A 15,855-nucleotide genomic window follows, 5' to 3' on the forward strand; every position below is an offset into this window, starting at 1 on the left:
TGCCAGAGGAAAAATATGGAGGATGCATATTCTAGAGCCAACTCAGGGTCAGGAATACTGGAGACAGTGGCTAAATCAGAGTAAGAACATGCCATGTAAAAACCCTTGAGGAGAAAACTTGCTGTTTCGTATCTCTAATACATACTATGGGACAATGATCACTGAGATCATATGCAAATGATCCATTATACAAATATTTACGGGGGTTATTAGTAAGAATTAAATCAGGAGTCAACAGGGTTTTTCACATTTAGCCGTGTGGGTTTTGAGATCAATTGAGTCTGATTAAAATCAATGCATATACTTTTAAATTCATCTGAGGCAGGGATAGACAGTCCAGATTCAAATCCCATAAAATGACCAACTCCGAGTACAGAAAATGTGTTAAACACTCCGATATAGCATTATTAGCATCCACCATGGTAGCAGGGGGGGGGACGGTAAATCCCAGTAACAACAATGTGTATTCTGGTTTATTGACACATCGACAACCAGGTTATCGCATTTATATATTATCGCATTTAATATTTAAAAATATTTAAAGATTGCGACACCATGAAATTAGATTTTACATTATGGCCACTTCTCCCGTTTTTTGTAATCAGTCACAAATAAATTATAATAATTTACTTCAATGTCTTTGTCAGAGACAGAACAATTTATCCATGTTTCAGAGAGAACCAGAAGTCCTGTACCCAAATGTCAAAAATCCTCATCGAATATTTAGAAATGTATTAACGTAAGTATATGTATCCACCAATCCAAAGAGAGGAATAGGCGAAAGCTTGACACCCCACCGTGCTTCTTTGGGGACAACGACTCCTATTGTTTGGGAGGAGAGACGAGTATCTTGTCAGTATATCCGTAATGTTTGCTAGCGCTGGAAGCACAGGGAGCGGCACGAGCAGCGATAATGTCATAACTATATCCAAAAACATGGCAGGCGTTGGATGAACATATGTTAATATCTATGGCTGAGTGATAAAAAAAATCGGCCTCAGCGACAATTATTTAAATCAAGGGGCCAGGATTCAGTTTTGTCACCTGTTTTGACTGCTCCTACAGATTTACTTTAATAAATTGTGATTGACTGACTGATCTAGAATGGAAAGGAATGGGTGCTCAACCAAAGTGAGTCTAGGAGATGGTTCACCACAAACAATTATAGGTTTTAGTAAGCAAGTTTAAAAGATTGACATTTCGGGCCTTCAGAATAAACACAAAGGGAATAGACAAGTTAATATAGGGCAGGGGTGGGCAATTCCAGTCCTCAAGGGCCTGATTGGTGTCACAGTTTTGCCTCAGCTCCAGCTAACACACCTGACTCCAGTAATCAGTTAATCATGATCTTCAGTTTAGAATGCAATTTGATTCATCAGCTCTGTTTGTTAGGGATGGAGAAAAAGTGTCACCAATCAGGCCCTCCAGGACTGGAGTTGCCCACTCCTGATATAGGGCATGAGGAAGACCATTAGGGAGAAACTCAATTCATCTGGTGGTGCTAATGAGAGATGGAATGGTACTTTCAGTGTTTGTCAACATCACCACCGCATTTGTTTTTGCTGACTTGTTCAATTCCAAACTAAAATAACTCACAAAGTGAGTGTAAAATAAGCTGCACTGGCAGCGAATCACATAGATCACGTAGCGAGAATAGCAATTGATGGTACTTTGATTTTTATGTCTCGACCCGATCTGGGGTGCGAGAAACTTATTACACTTTGGGTGTACTGGCAGGTTGAATAAAGGGACATGGATAAATATATATGTTATATACATGTATTAATTATGAAGAACATGGAAAAGTTTATATAAGTTTTTCCATTGCATAATAAAACAGTTTTAACCATAACATCCAACAGAATTCAATCCAATGAGTTCTACAACCCAAAGTAGAGAAGGATAACTTAGTGTTCACTCAGTTAATTTACAGGTCTCAAATATATCATTTCATTTGAAAGAGGTCTATTTCTCATAATCATTTAGTTTGAATTAAATTTCATAGAATTTCATCATAAGAATATATTCGTCACCAACTCTGAGTAAGAGTAAGAGAAACTAAAATCAGCATGTGTTCCAAATATTTTATCCCAGTGGCTGAAGTAAGGTGCAATGTTCTTGTTGAGTTTCTGATGGTGCACATCATCCTTGCTGGGCCCTCGATAAATACTGAAGGGTATCAGACGAGATGTGGACCAAGGAAAATCATAACTGCAGTGATCCTCCACGGACACATAGACATGGAGCACCATAAAGACACATGTGGTGAGAAGGTGGCATCTCAGGATGACAGGATTCAGGGTGGTCCAAAAGCACACTGTGACCAGCTCCCACCCTCCCAGGCATTGTGTAGCCAGAACAAAGGGAGCTGAGTAGTTGTGGTGGATTGCATGGAAAGTCATGTACAACCAGTGGTGCAGCAGGTGCCAGATGAAGTACTGGAAGTCAAAGAGCAGAAGGTTTCCCGTCACTCCAGTGATGAGCTCCACTAGAGTTGGGACTTGGTCTGGCAGTGTCACCGGTGGTCTCCATGTCCATTGAGCCACACTTGCAGGAAGCACAAGGAGCATATGGTTATGCAGACTGATGCCAGCACAATGCAATAGCATGAAAGGTGTTGGCCGACGGCTCGGCTGGATCTTGAACTCTGGACCCATGGCCATCTGTCCCCTATGATGTCACACGCCAGGATGGGGAGGCAGAACAGAAAGTATGAAGACACATTCAAAACAATGGGGAAAAGAGGAGACCTCAAAGAGTTCCTGTGATTGGGCCTGACACTGTTCCAGAGAGGCTGAAGAGAGGAGTCATTTCCCAGGTCGATTCCCATGCCTGAAAATGTATCTACTACTAGATCCATCCTGCTTTTGTAAAATAAAGAATGTAAATGGTGTTCATTCCCTTGTACTTAACGTGTAATAAATGTGAATGTGGAAGCCAGGTGCATTGACCAATAAAGACTGTTCCTCTCCCTGAATGTCCAGTATCCACTAACATGGTTCTAAATTATTTATATTGTAACTCTTTTCATTCTCAGGTTATACAACAGTCAGACCAATGTCTTGATTGTTAGTATGTGTGCAGGCCTACAGTAGTATTCCATTACATTTTTCCTTTGATTATTTTCACTAGCACACAAAATGCGTTATTATTATACATTGGGTTATTCAATTAATCACAGGGTAGAGATTATCCTCAGGTTCTGCTCATTAAATTATTGTTAAAGTATTGTATGAGTTTTTATGGATAAAGTCCTACCGTATAAAAAAAATCATAACAGCTGTGTTGGAAACAGGAAATGTATGTACAATTTCCCGACAGGTAATTTGTTTGTTCAACATGGTGGGATATTTTTGTGTTGGTGAAATTAATTATGCACAAATATTGATATAATAACCATTATATCAAAGTAAATTTGGTTTGATGTTTCGGGAGTCGTAGTCGGAGAACCATACAGTTTATTAGGCTAAAGATAAAATACGTTATTATGAACTTCACAGGGTTGTGAAAGTGCAAGGTTCTCTTGGTGCTCCTTTCCAATAAATATCGAGGGTCTTATTCTTGTAACATGATGATCGATGCTTGGCAGAGTTGAAAATGCGATGGAAACACATTGAACTTTTAATTTTTATTCTGTACATGAAAAAGTAAATTTTGTGTGCACTACTTCATTATGCACTGATATTATCCGCAACGGGTCAATTTTGTGGAAACACGCCACTGGTGGGAAAATGCACATATGGTGCGAGCTGTGTCCATCTCACTCCATACCAGGAGGGGGCAATAAAGTATAAGAATTGTCTTCACTGCCCATGCCAGAGGAAGGAAAAACAACGTCAGCCATTGGACTTTGGCTGCAGCTACTGTATCTACTGAATGCAACAAAGTAACATCAGCTTTACGGATACAAACGTATAGCAAATAGCTACATGGAACGTTCACCTGTAAACAGCGTTGAGGTACTGTACTTTTTTAAAAGTTGTAATAATGTTGTTTTGCTAACTCATTCAAAATAAGTGCCATATTTTGATATTTTAGCTGGTCATGGCTAGAAGGGATGCAGTTATTTGTCAAAGTGACGTCAAAAGTCGCGTCGAGGATTCTGTTTACATTTTAGATAACACTAACCCCTTTCTTAACCTTACCCCAGTTCTCCTAACCTGCTAAGTAGTCACTGCTGACATTAGCTGCATCCCATCTAGTCAACCATTTCATGTGTGTTATGATTTCGCAAGCTAGTAGTAGTAGGCCTACAGTACAGAAGATGGACACTGGAGGCTATTTCTAGTGAAATAGGTTAGTTTGATATACAGTGCATTCAGGAAGTATTCAGACCCCTTCACTTTTCCACATCTTGTAACGTTACAGCCTTATTCTAAAATGGATTAAATAAAAAATTGTCATTAATCTACACACTACCCCATAATGACAAAGTGAAAACAGAAATACCTTATTTACATAAGTATTCAGACCATTTGCTATGAGACTCAGGTGAGTCCTGTTTCCATTGATCATCCTTGATGTTTCTACAACTTGATTGGAGTCCACTTGTGGTAAATTCAATTGATTGGACATGATTTGGAAAGGCACACACCTGTCTTTATAAAGTCCCACAGTTGGCAGTGCATGTGGAGCAAAAACCAAGCCGTGAGGTCGAAGGAATTGTCCGTATAGCTCAGAGACAGGATTGTGTCAAGATACCAAAACATTTCTGCAACATTGAAGGTCCCCACGAACACAGTGGCCTCCATCATTCTTAAATGTAAGAAGTTTGGAACCACCAAGACTCTCCCTAGAGCTGGCCGCCCGGCCAAACTGAGCAATCAGGGGGAAGGTTGTTGGTCAGGGAGGTGACCAAGAATTTGATGGTCACTCTGACAGAGTTCCTCTGTGGAGATGGGAGAACCTTCCAGGAGGACAAGCATCTCAACAGCACTCCACCAATCAGGCCTTTATGGTAGACTGGCCAGACAGAAGCCACTCCTCAGTAAAAGGCACATGACAGCCCACTTGGAGTTTGCCAAAAGGCACCTAAAGACTCTCACACAATGAGAAACAAGATTATCTGGTCTGATGAAACCAATATTGAACTCTTTGGCCTGAATGCTAAGTGTCACATCTGGAGGAAACCAGGAACCGCTCATCACCTGTCCAATACCATACCTACGGTGAAGCATGGTGGTAACCTGCTCAGGACCGCAGACTACGGCGACGGTTCACCTTCCAACAGGGCAACAACCCAAACACACAGCCAAGACAAAGCAGGAGTGGCTTTGGGACTTGAACTTGATAGAACATCTCTGGAGATATGTGAAAATAGCTGTGCTGTGATGCTCCCCATCCAACCAATTGAATCTATTTTAGAATAAGGCTGTAATATAACAAAATGTAGAAATAGTCAAGGGGTGTGAATACTTTCTGAATGCACTGTATGTAGTTCATAAGGATGAATGACAGGATATTTGTGTCAATACACGAGTGAGAGACTGATTTTATCTTATTGTGTCAATCACGGTATTCTCTAATAACAAAATGTGGAAAAAGACAAGGTGTCTGTATACTTTCCGAATGCACTGTATATCTGATGTGACAAACTACATTTAGTATTTTCTTGTTTCAGTGATGGTCTTTTCAGTGTTTCCTACTTTGTACTCCCTGCACGTTTTCATGAATGTCATAACAAGAGTTATTTTCTATAGGTATCACCAGAGAGCAATGGGGATTCTGTCTCTCTGTGTCACAATGAGGAAGAGAACAGGAATCAACCAGCACATGGTGGCCCTCAAGTCCAGCTGTGTCGTTTCTACTCACAGGGACGGCACTGTAACTTTGGGAGGAAGTGCCGCTTCCTCCATCAAAGAGGAGATTCCACCACCCTCACCCAGGGGACGGTAGATAACTGGACAAATCAAAGGTCACAACAGGAGATCCAAAGAGGGACAGGCCCTCACAGCCACCCTGGAATCACACCGCAGAATCCAGTGGTTGACAGCCATGGAGATGTAGGCCACAGGCTGCCCTCCAAACCAAGGGCTGCTCCAACCAGAGTTGAGAGGGCCAACAATCGCCGGCCCTGTCGCTATTTTCTGTCTGGGTGCTGCACCATGGAAGATAGATGTCACTACTGGCACCCACCACAGTTTCCCCTAGTTGATGACCAGCCTGTAGGAGACGGAGGCAGGCCCAGGGTGCCCCATGCCCCCCCTCCCAGTGCCCTTCAGGTTGTCAAACTGAGTGACCTGACTGACAATATCACCAAACAGCTACGGGACACTGAGATCAAGCAGCTGATAAAGCGTTTTCCTAAAGAACAGCTTATTGTGCAGGAACGGAGTGACGGCCAAGTCACCTTCTACCGAGCCACAGTACAGCCCACTGATCCAGACTGGGTAAACATTGTCTGCATGATTCCAATCCACAATACAAGGCCTCAAAGGCCATTGTCTTTTATCGTTTCGACTATGATATAGTTTTATGAACATCATAGGAATGTTACAACATGGAAAATTGTGCATAAAAACACTCACTCCTTATACTGTTTTACAGCCTTTTGACTTGAAAGACGTTGACATAATGGTGAGCTTTCCGAAAAAGTACCCACAAGAGGTAAACTAAAATCTTTGACCTACAAATCTCATCTGTTTGATTATAATCCTATTGTGTCTAGAGCTAAGACTCAAGGTGTACATTTTTTTGGTTATTTTTTTCTCCAGGTATTTACATTAGATATACCACTGGACCAGGACTTGCCATCAGTTATGGGAAGGTGAGAGAAACTTTATTTTATTTTCAATGGCTTTACAGTCGGAATATAATAACACTTTGATAAATTTTTCTCAATGTGTCCGTCCACATAGACATGTTGTAACACTCATGTATATACAGTGGGGCAAAAAAGTATTTAGTCAGCCACCAATTGTGCAAGTTCTCCCACTTAAAAAGATGAGAGAGGCCTGTAATTTTCATCATAAGTACACTTCAACTATGACAGACAAAATTAGAAAAAATTCCAGAAAATCACATTGTAGGATTTTTTAAAATGAATTTATTTGCAAATTATGGTGGAAAATAAGTATTTGGTCACTTACAAACAAGCAAGATTTCTGGCTCTCACAGACCTGTAACTTCTTCTTTAAGAGGCTCCTCTGTCCTCCACTTGTTACCTGTACTAATGGCACCTGTTTGAACTTGTTGTCAGTATAAAAGACACCTGTCCACAACCTCAAACAGTCACACTCCAAACTCCACCAAGACCAAAGAGCTGTCAAAGGACATCAGAAACAAAATTGTAGAACTGCACCAGGCTGGGAAGACTGAATCTGCAATAGGTAAGCAGCTTGGTTTGAAGAAATCAACTGTGGGAGCAATTATTAGGAAATGGAAGACATACAAGACCACTGATAATCTCCCTCGATCTGGGGCTCCACACAAGATCTCACCCCGTGGGGTCAAAATGATCACAAGAACGGTGAGCAAAAATCCCAGAACCACACGGGGGGACCTAGTGAATGACCTGCAGAGAGCTGGGACCAAAGCAACAAAGCCTACCATCAGTAACACACTACGCCGCCAGGGACTCAAATCCTGCAGTGCCAGACGTGTCCCCCTGCTTAAGCCAGTACATGTCCAGGCCCGTCTGAAGTTTGCTAGAGAGCATTTGGATGATCCAGAAGAAGATTGGAAGAATGTCCTATGGTCAGATGAAACCAAAATATAACTTTTTGGTAAAAACTCAACTTGTCGTGTTTGGAGGACAAAGAATGCTGAGTTGCATCCAAAGAACACCATACCTACTGTGAAGCATGGGGGTGGAAACATCATGCTTTGGGGCTGTTTTTCTGCAAAGGGACCAGGACGACTGATCCGTGTAAAGGAAAGAATGAATGGGGCCATGTATTGTGAGATTTTGAGTGAAAACCTCCTTCCATCAGCAAGGGCATTGAAGATGAAACGTGGCTGGGTCTTTCAGCATGACAATGATCCCAAACACACCGCCTGGGCAATGAAGGAGTGGCTTCGTAAGAAGCATTTCAAGGTCCTGGAGTGGCCTAGCCAGTCTCCAGATCTCAACCCCATAGAAAATCTTTGGAGGTAGTTGAAAGTCCGTGTTGCCCAGCAACAGCCCCAAAACATCACTGCTCTAGAGGAGATCTGCATGGAGGAATGGGCCAAAATACCAGCAACAGTGTGTGAAAACCTTGTGAAGACTTACAGAAAATGTTTGACCTCTGTCATTGCCAACAAAGGGTATTTAACAAAGTATTGAGAAACTTTTGTTATTGACCAAATACTTATTTTCCACCATAATTTGCAAATAAATTCATTAAAAATCCTACAATGTGATTTTTCTGGATTTTTTTTCTCATTTTGTCTGTCATAGTGGAAGTGTACCTATGATGAAAATTACAGGCCTCTCTCATCTTTTAAGTGGGAGAACTTGCACAATTGGTGGCTGACTAAATACATTTTTGCCCCACTGTATGTATGTATGTATGTATGTGTGTGTATGTATGTGTGTATATATATGTATATGTGTGTATATATACATATATACATACACACAGTTGAAGTCGGAAGTTTACATACACTTAGGTTGGAGTCATTAAAACTCGTTTTTCAATCACTCCACAAATTTCTTGTTAACAAACTATAGTTTTGGCAAGTCGGTTAGGACATCTACTTTGTGCATGACACAAGTAATTTTTCCAACAATTGTTTACAGACAGATTATTTCACTTACAATTCACTGTATCACAATTCCAGTGGGTCAGAAGTTTACATACACTAAGTTGACTGTGCCTTTAAACAGCTTGTAAAATTCCCAAAAATGATGTCATGGCTTTAGAAGCTTCCGATAGGCTAATTGACATCATTTGAGTCAATTGGAGGTGTGGATGTATTTCAAGGCCTAACTTGAAACTCAGTGCCTCTTTGGCACTGAGGAAAAGGGGGAGGCTTGCACGCCGAAGAACACCATCCCAACCGTGAAGCATGGGGGAGGAAGCATTATGGTGTGGGGGTGCTTTGTTGCAGGAGAGACGAGTGCAATTCACAAAATGGATGGCATCATGAGGTAGGAAAATTATGTGGATATATTGAAGCAACATCTCAAGACATCAGGAAGTTAAAGCTTAGTGGAAAATGGGACTTCCAAATGGACAATGACCCCAAGCATACATCCAAAGTTGTGGCAAAATGGCTTAAGGACAACAAAGTCAAGGTGTTGGAGTGGCCAGCACAAAGCCACGATCTCAATCCTATAGAGAATTTGTAGGCAGAACTGAAAAAGCATGTGCGAGCAAGGAGGCCTACAAGCTGACTCCGTTACACCAGCTCTGTCAGGAGGAATGAGACACAATTCACCCAACTTATCGTGGGAAGCTTGTGGAAGGCTACCCAAAACGTTTGACCCTAGTTAAACAATTTAAAGGCAATGCTACCAAATACTATTCCAGTGTATGTAAACTTCTGACCAACTGGGAATGTGATGAAAGTAATATAGTAAAAACAAAAGCTGAAATAAATCATTGTCTACTACTATTCTGACATTTCACATTCTTAAAGTAAAGTGGTGTTCCTAACTGACCTTAGACAGGACAACTTTTCTAGGATTAAATGTTAGGAATTGTGAAAACTGAGTTTAAATGTATTTGGCTAAGGTGTATGTAAACTTCTGACTTCAACTGTGTGGTGTATGTGTATGTATATGTCCCTTTTTCAGGACCCTGACTAATAATTTGTAAAAATCCAAATAACTTCACAGATCTTTATTGTAAAGGGTGTAAACACTGTTTCCCATGCTTGTTCAATGAACCATAAACAATTAATCAACATGCACCTGTGGAACGGTCGTAAAGGCACGAACAGCTTACAGACGGTAGGCAATTAAGGTCACAGTTATGAAAACTTAGGACACTAAAGAGGCCTGTCTACTGACTCTGAAAAACAACAAAAGAAAGATGCCCAGGGTCCCTGCTCATCTGTGAAAGTGCCTTAGGCATGCTGCAAGGAGGCATGAGGACTGCAGATGTGGCCAGTGCAAAACATTTCAATGTCCGTACTGTGAGACGCTTAAAACAGCGCTACAGGGAGGCAGGACGGACAGCTGATCGTCCTCGCAGTGGCAGAACACGTGCACAGGATTGGTACATCCGATCTTCACACCTGTGGGACAGGTGTTATAGTTTATGTATCCCAGTAATTGTGGCACAGAGATGCCGAAACATTGGTGGTTAACCCAATAAATTACTGGGGGTTTATATATAGTGTGCACGACTCTCTTTTTTTTAATTTTTAAAAATAGGTTATAGTTTATTCGCTGTTAATCAGCAGCTCTACATACAATAATTGTCTCTGGGTGTGCGCCAGCTCATGTTTTTTTATTCACATAGGTATGTTGAACAAGCCTCACTGGAATGGCTACAGGCTAAACATGCCACCAATCAGCTGATGGGTAAGGTGGAGCTGCTCTTCCGGCCCTTCCTTCGATGGTTGGATCGCAGCATGGAAAGACTGTTCACTGAGGGAGCCAGGCAGGTGAGACTAGACTGGTATAAAAACAGAGTTCCATTTATGTTAGTCTACTTAGTATGATATCCTTCTGGTAACCTCTGTTTTCCATGAGAGACTGTGGTAATGTTATGAATTCTCTATGTTGTATTAATTTATTTCCTTAAAACTACTTAATAACTTGACAGCAGCGTTCTAATCCTTTCTCTCTTTTAAATCTCTCCTCAGCTGAAAAAAGACATGGAGATAGCAAAGGCCGGAATTCAGTTTGTGCCATACCAGCAGCTCCAGGCAACCGTGTGCAAAGAGCCTGCCGCTGATGACATGCCTGACCCTGTCCTCCACACTGCAACTGATGAGGAGAGCAGAGAAGGAGAAGATGAGGAGTGGAAAAAACTATTGTACCCTGGCTGTGATAATGATGATGATGATGATGGTGGTGTTAGTGATGAAGAGGACCAGGGGAAGGTGGAGAATATTAAGCTCAGTGAGCCCCGCAGAGGAACAGAGGTGAAGCTGCTGGGCCTGAGGCTGGGAGAGGGCACGGCAACCGTGGTCGCCACACAGGTCACTGTGTGTCTGCAGTGCAGCAGGTGAGCAGACAGACTGTCCTTCACTGATGCCATCTACTGTAGCCTACTCTGTATCTCACATTTTCCCCTTTGAATATTGCTTATAGGAGGAAAGATTAAACTTATCTGCAGTATTTATTTTTGTGTTGATCGGACTTGGAGATGTGACATAACTGTGTGTCTGTCTGGCCTGTGTGTGTTGTTTGCAGGTGTAAGGTGACAGCAGACCTGACTCTAAATGGCAGGAACCCCTGCACGGCCCAGTGTGAGAAGTGTAACGCAGGGATCAGTGCTGCTTTCAGACCCAGCATTCTGCACCACTACAGTGACGTCCTGGGCTATCTGGACCTGGGCACTGCTGCTCCTGTGGACCTGGTCTTGCAGGACTGTGATTTCGTCATTGTCTGCCTCAACTGCTCAAAAGAGGGACCTGTGAAGGTCACCAACATTGCTCCATTCTTGTCTTATGATGATGAAAGTATTTATATCTGGGTGAAGTTTTGATCTAAGACGGTCTGTTCTGTTATTTGATTAGTCTGATTTTGTGTATTATTTTGTCTGCAGAACCTTTTGTATGGCCAGAGCAAGGAGTTCAACTGTCAGCACTGTCACAGCAAACTCAGCATCCTGGTTGACAGCACACGATTCCAGTACATTCCACCACGCAAAGAGAAAACCGGTCAGAAACAAAGGCCTATAGTAGGATTTTAATGATGAAATATGCTATTCTGTCTGTAATACATAGTTGACTGTACTGTACAGGGCACAGTGACTCTTCACTGACCTATCGGCGTAACATAAGGGACCCTGCCATACAGATGGGGAAACCACTACCTGAGAAGGGATCCTGCAAACACTACAAACAGAGTCATCGCTGGCTCAGGTTTTTAGCCACCTCTTTCTCTTTAACATCATTTTGTGTTGCCAAAGTAAGCTTTGCTGATGAGTGACATCCCATGGGTGTGCTCTCAGGTTCTCATGCTGTGGCCGGGCCTACCCCTGTGATGTGTGTCATGACGAGGACCAGGACCACCCCATGGAGCTGGCCACCAGGATGATCTGTGGTCACTGCTGTAAAGAGCAGGTAAGCTGCCTGGATGGCTAGAGTAGTGCATCTTCATTGGCATCTCCATATGCTAGATTCCAACCCTAAACTGCTGTTGTCCTTACTTGTAGCCGTACAGCAATGGGAAGCCCTGTGTCAGCTGTGGAGGCATGATGACAAGAGGAGCCTACACCAGTCACTGGGAGGGAGGACTGGGCTGCAGGAGCAAAGTCAAAATGAGCAGGTACTATACTGTACATGCACGCACACTGATGTCTAAACACATCATCTTACTTTAAAAATAAAATACATTATTTTTGTTCAAACCTGATGAAATTGTGCATTCATAAATCTATTTTCTCTCATTTACAGAAATGATAAACACAAGTATGCCAACACAAACAAAACAATTTCACGGAAAGCAGCCAGCGAAAAGAAATAATCAGAGACAACATGTTAACGTTATGGCAGTGGTTGATCAGGCCTGCTCTGTGTGATTTCCAGAGCAACCCTTCTATCAATGCCTTATTGATTTCTAATAAATCAACTATTGTAATGTTATCCAGCTGATGTGATTGGTGAGAAGTGTTAACATTGTTGTGTGGATTGAGCCCCGGTCCTGGAGTAGCACTCAGCCTTGTTGCCCTGGTGGGAACATGCAGCAGAACACTCTCCGGCACAGTACAAGTAACCCTGGTGCTTGTGTTCATTGTAATCACAGACACTCCCATTATGTTTCTTATCTCTGTAACAGCCTCCCCAAGTGCCTTGTAAAATCAATGCAATGCCCTACATTTACAGTAGACTCTTTAGTGTTGCCACTTTTCCAATTCTCTCACAACTTAACCCACTCATCATTTAAGGATGAGTGCTATCCCACTGGGCACAATCGTCAGTTCAACGTTTAGTTTTGATTTACATTTGGTTGAGTTGTCAGCTAATGCCGATTCAATGTAAAATCAACAAAAAATGTCACTGTGTAATTGGATTTAGGTTTGAAAAAAATACAAAATTCCCTTACGTTGACTTTTTGCAAATCCGATCAGTTTTCCACGTTGATCTACGAGATCGGTGTCCCTAAACCGGGACAGTTGTTGCTCAATATTCGATAGTGTGACTAGAGTGACGTTGTAAACAACAGGGACATAGACATGTCTTCTGGCCAGAAAGCTTAAATTCTTGTTAATCTAACGGCAGTGTCAAATTTACAGTAGCTATTACGACAACAAAAATACCATGCTATTGTTTGAGGATAGTGCACAACAACAAAACATCATGTCAACTGGTTTGATACATTCACCTCTGAAGGTAAATCATGTACTTACATTCAGTAATCTTGCTCTGATTTGTCATCCTGAGGGATCCAGAGATAGTGTAGTTTTGTTTGAAAAAATGTATTCAAATGTAGGAACTGGCTCCACCCCACACTGCTTCCATCTTGTGGACAACATCTCAATTACACCTAAAATCCTATCTGAGTGTATGGCCTTTCTCTTGCTTTTCAAAGATGATGGAACAAAAAATATTTTTGAAAACACGTGTTTTTTTTATTTGTATTATCTTTTACCAGATCTAATGTGTTATATTCTCCTACATTCATTTCACATTTCCACAAACATCAAAGGGTTTCCTTTCAAATTGTATCAAAATTAGCATATTCTTGCTACAGGCAGTTAGATTTGGGCATGTCATTTTTGGCGAAAATTGAAAAAAAGGATTTGAACCTTTTTAATGTCATCACATCATTATTTTTGTTGAAATGATGTGGAAACGATTGATTCAACCAGTTTTTACCCAGTGGGATGCAATGGTGTTCTGTTTCTCAGAACTGTGTTTTGTGTCTTTTAGGTGGGCAGGCTAGACAAAATCTTGGTAGTTTAACCATGGCATCTGGATAGAATAGGTGTGACAGGTTTGCTCCCTTGACCATAATTAAGTAGCTCCACAAACAGATTATTAGGTAGGATTACATCAGGTTATGCTAAATAATGATTAAGTAAGATTACATACGATTGGAATCTATGACTAAATAAACTCACTAATCTTATAAAATCATTTAAGAGCACATGGCCAATGAACAGATGGAAAATAACAGATTTCATGGACTCAACTAATGCTATTGAGAATCAAAATGATGATTGACCATTTTTATATGAATAGGTCACCATGGTGGTCTCGAATTGAAATACAAATATATAAGAAGTGAATGTTGTGGATATTATCAATTTAATAAATTCTACTAATTAAGATGCCTTGCAATTGAGTTTTAACTTGATAGGTAACATGTATAATTAACTCAAGCAGGGACCAAAAGATCTGTATCTGGTACAATATGACTTACCATTTTGAATAAGCTGATTAACTCACTGGCCTGTTGGGATAAACTGCCCGTTGGAGGACAGTGTTGCAGGCACGAACTTGGAACTGGTCAGTGCCGAAAGGTTTGTGTGTGTTCCGGAAGATTAACAAAATCCACCAGAAAAGGACTTATTGTTGAAATTGTATGTAACAAAAAAATTACAAAAAAACAGCTGTCTCATTGATGTGAGAGCCAAGTCCTTAGCTCAGCACTATATAAAGGGAGAATGTCTTCTCTCTGCACATTACAGCCACAGGCATCCAGAGTAACCAGGATGTTGAACATTAGCAAGGTTCAGCTGCCTTTGCAGCTTCCTACCTTCTCCAGATCCTCCGATATGCTTCTTCAGCCTCTATGGGACTATTTCCTTTTCAACCACTACTTTCTCATCTCCTCTCCCTTCTTCCCTGTCATACTCTGCTTCTCCAGTTACTTCTTCTCCAGTCTCCCCTTTGCTGTACTAGACCTCCTGGGAGACATGGTCCCCTCCATTCACCACTACAAGATCCAGCAAGAGAGACGTCCAACCATGGGGATGATGGCAAAGAGCTTCGGAAGGGCTGTTTATAACCACTTGATCTTTGTTCTGCCTGCTGTGCTGACTCAGACCTGCTTTATGCCTTCAGTGGCGCTGCCTTCCAGTGCTCCAACTGTGGTAGAGGTTCTCATTGATGGACTTGCTGCCCTTCTTCTTTTTGACACCCAGTACTATATGTGGCACTTTGTGCACCACAAGCATCCACAACTGTATCGGTGGGTCCATGCCATCCACCACGAATACATGGCACCCTTTTCCTGGAACACCCAGCAACTCAGCATTCCAGAACTGATAACCGTGGGATTCTGGAGCAACCTGGACCCCATCCTGCTGAAATGCCACCCTTTTACTACCTGGTGCGTCACCATCATCAGTATCTGGATGTCAGTGGAGGACCACATAGGCTATGACCTGCCATGGGGTCTCAACCACCTGGTACCATTTGGTCTGTTAGGAGGAGCACCAGCTCATGACATGCACCACCAGAAGCCCAACAGTAACTATGCACCTTTCTTCAGCCACTGGGACAGGCTATTTGGCACTGCCATCCTGCCAGGGAAAATAACTGAGAAGAAAGTTATGTATTCACTGTAAATAGGACCATTCACTATCATTTTGATTACCCTCATGCTTACATGTTAATTAGAATAAATGTATTTGTTTTTATTAGTAATTTACCGACATCAATTGTATTAAAATGTACTAAATGTTATTACATGTTATTATTTTTCTAAATGGATTAATCTTATGACAATAATGGGTAGAATAAGAGCAAAAGTAATGGTCCTTAGTAATACATAGTCAGAGGGTACAACTATACAGCAAACTCCAA

General features: G+C 41.6%; 3 protein-coding genes across 3 annotated transcripts; 2 read left to right on the forward strand and 1 right to left on the reverse strand.

Annotated features, from left to right (window-relative positions):
* Nucleotides 1-2,012: 2,012 nt before the first annotated feature.
* Nucleotides 2,013-2,830, reverse strand: ch25hl1.2 (cholesterol 25-hydroxylase like 1, tandem duplicate 2). Its single transcript, XM_020455872.1, is given in 2 exon segments — nt 2,013-2,650; nt 2,653-2,830. Coding segments are annotated over 2 exon segments (816 nt in total).
* A 978-nt stretch (nt 2,831-3,808) lies between these two features.
* Nucleotides 3,809-15,706, forward strand: si:dkey-24l11.2 (ZnF_C3H1 and zf-CHY domain-containing protein). The gene is made up of 12 exons (XM_020456093.2): nt 3,809-3,959; nt 5,700-6,389; nt 6,547-6,606; nt 6,714-6,766; nt 10,392-10,536; nt 10,738-11,102; nt 11,291-11,519; nt 11,646-11,760; nt 11,844-11,964; nt 12,054-12,165; nt 12,258-12,370; nt 12,499-15,706. Exons 1-12 carry the CDS (start codon nt 3,930-3,932, stop codon nt 12,566-12,568), a joined length of 2,103 nt encoding a protein of 700 aa, XP_020311682.1. The 5' UTR covers nt 3,809-3,929; the 3' UTR covers nt 12,569-15,706.
* ch25hl1.1 (cholesterol 25-hydroxylase like 1, tandem duplicate 1) lies at nt 13,383-15,735 on the forward strand. Its single transcript, XM_020456095.2, has one exon. The coding sequence runs from the start codon at nt 14,712-14,714 to the stop codon at nt 15,615-15,617; it is 906 nt and encodes a 301-aa protein (XP_020311684.1). The 5' UTR covers nt 13,383-14,711; the 3' UTR covers nt 15,618-15,735.
* Nucleotides 15,736-15,855: the final 120 nt, after the last annotated feature.

Source organism: Oncorhynchus kisutch, linkage group LG22, assembly GCF_002021735.2.
Source record: "Oncorhynchus kisutch isolate 150728-3 linkage group LG22, Okis_V2, whole genome shotgun sequence".
In the NCBI taxonomy this organism is placed as follows: domain Eukaryota; kingdom Metazoa; phylum Chordata; class Actinopteri; order Salmoniformes; family Salmonidae; genus Oncorhynchus; species Oncorhynchus kisutch.

Coding starts and splice junctions, on each gene's coding strand:
- si:dkey-24l11.2 (XM_020456093.2), top strand. CDS start 3,930: ATGGAACGTTCACCTGTAAACAGCGTTGAG. Junction 11,103..11,290: donor GTGTGTCTGCAGTGCAGCAG/GTGAGCAGACAG, acceptor TGTTGTTTGCAG/GTGTAAGGTGACAGCAGACC. Junction 11,965..12,053: donor CAGAGTCATCGCTGGCTCAG/GTTTTTAGCCAC, acceptor GTGTGCTCTCAG/GTTCTCATGCTGTGGCCGGG.
- ch25hl1.1 (XM_020456095.2), top strand. CDS start 14,712: ATGTCTTCTCTCTGCACATTACAGCCACAGGCATCCAGAGTAACCAGG.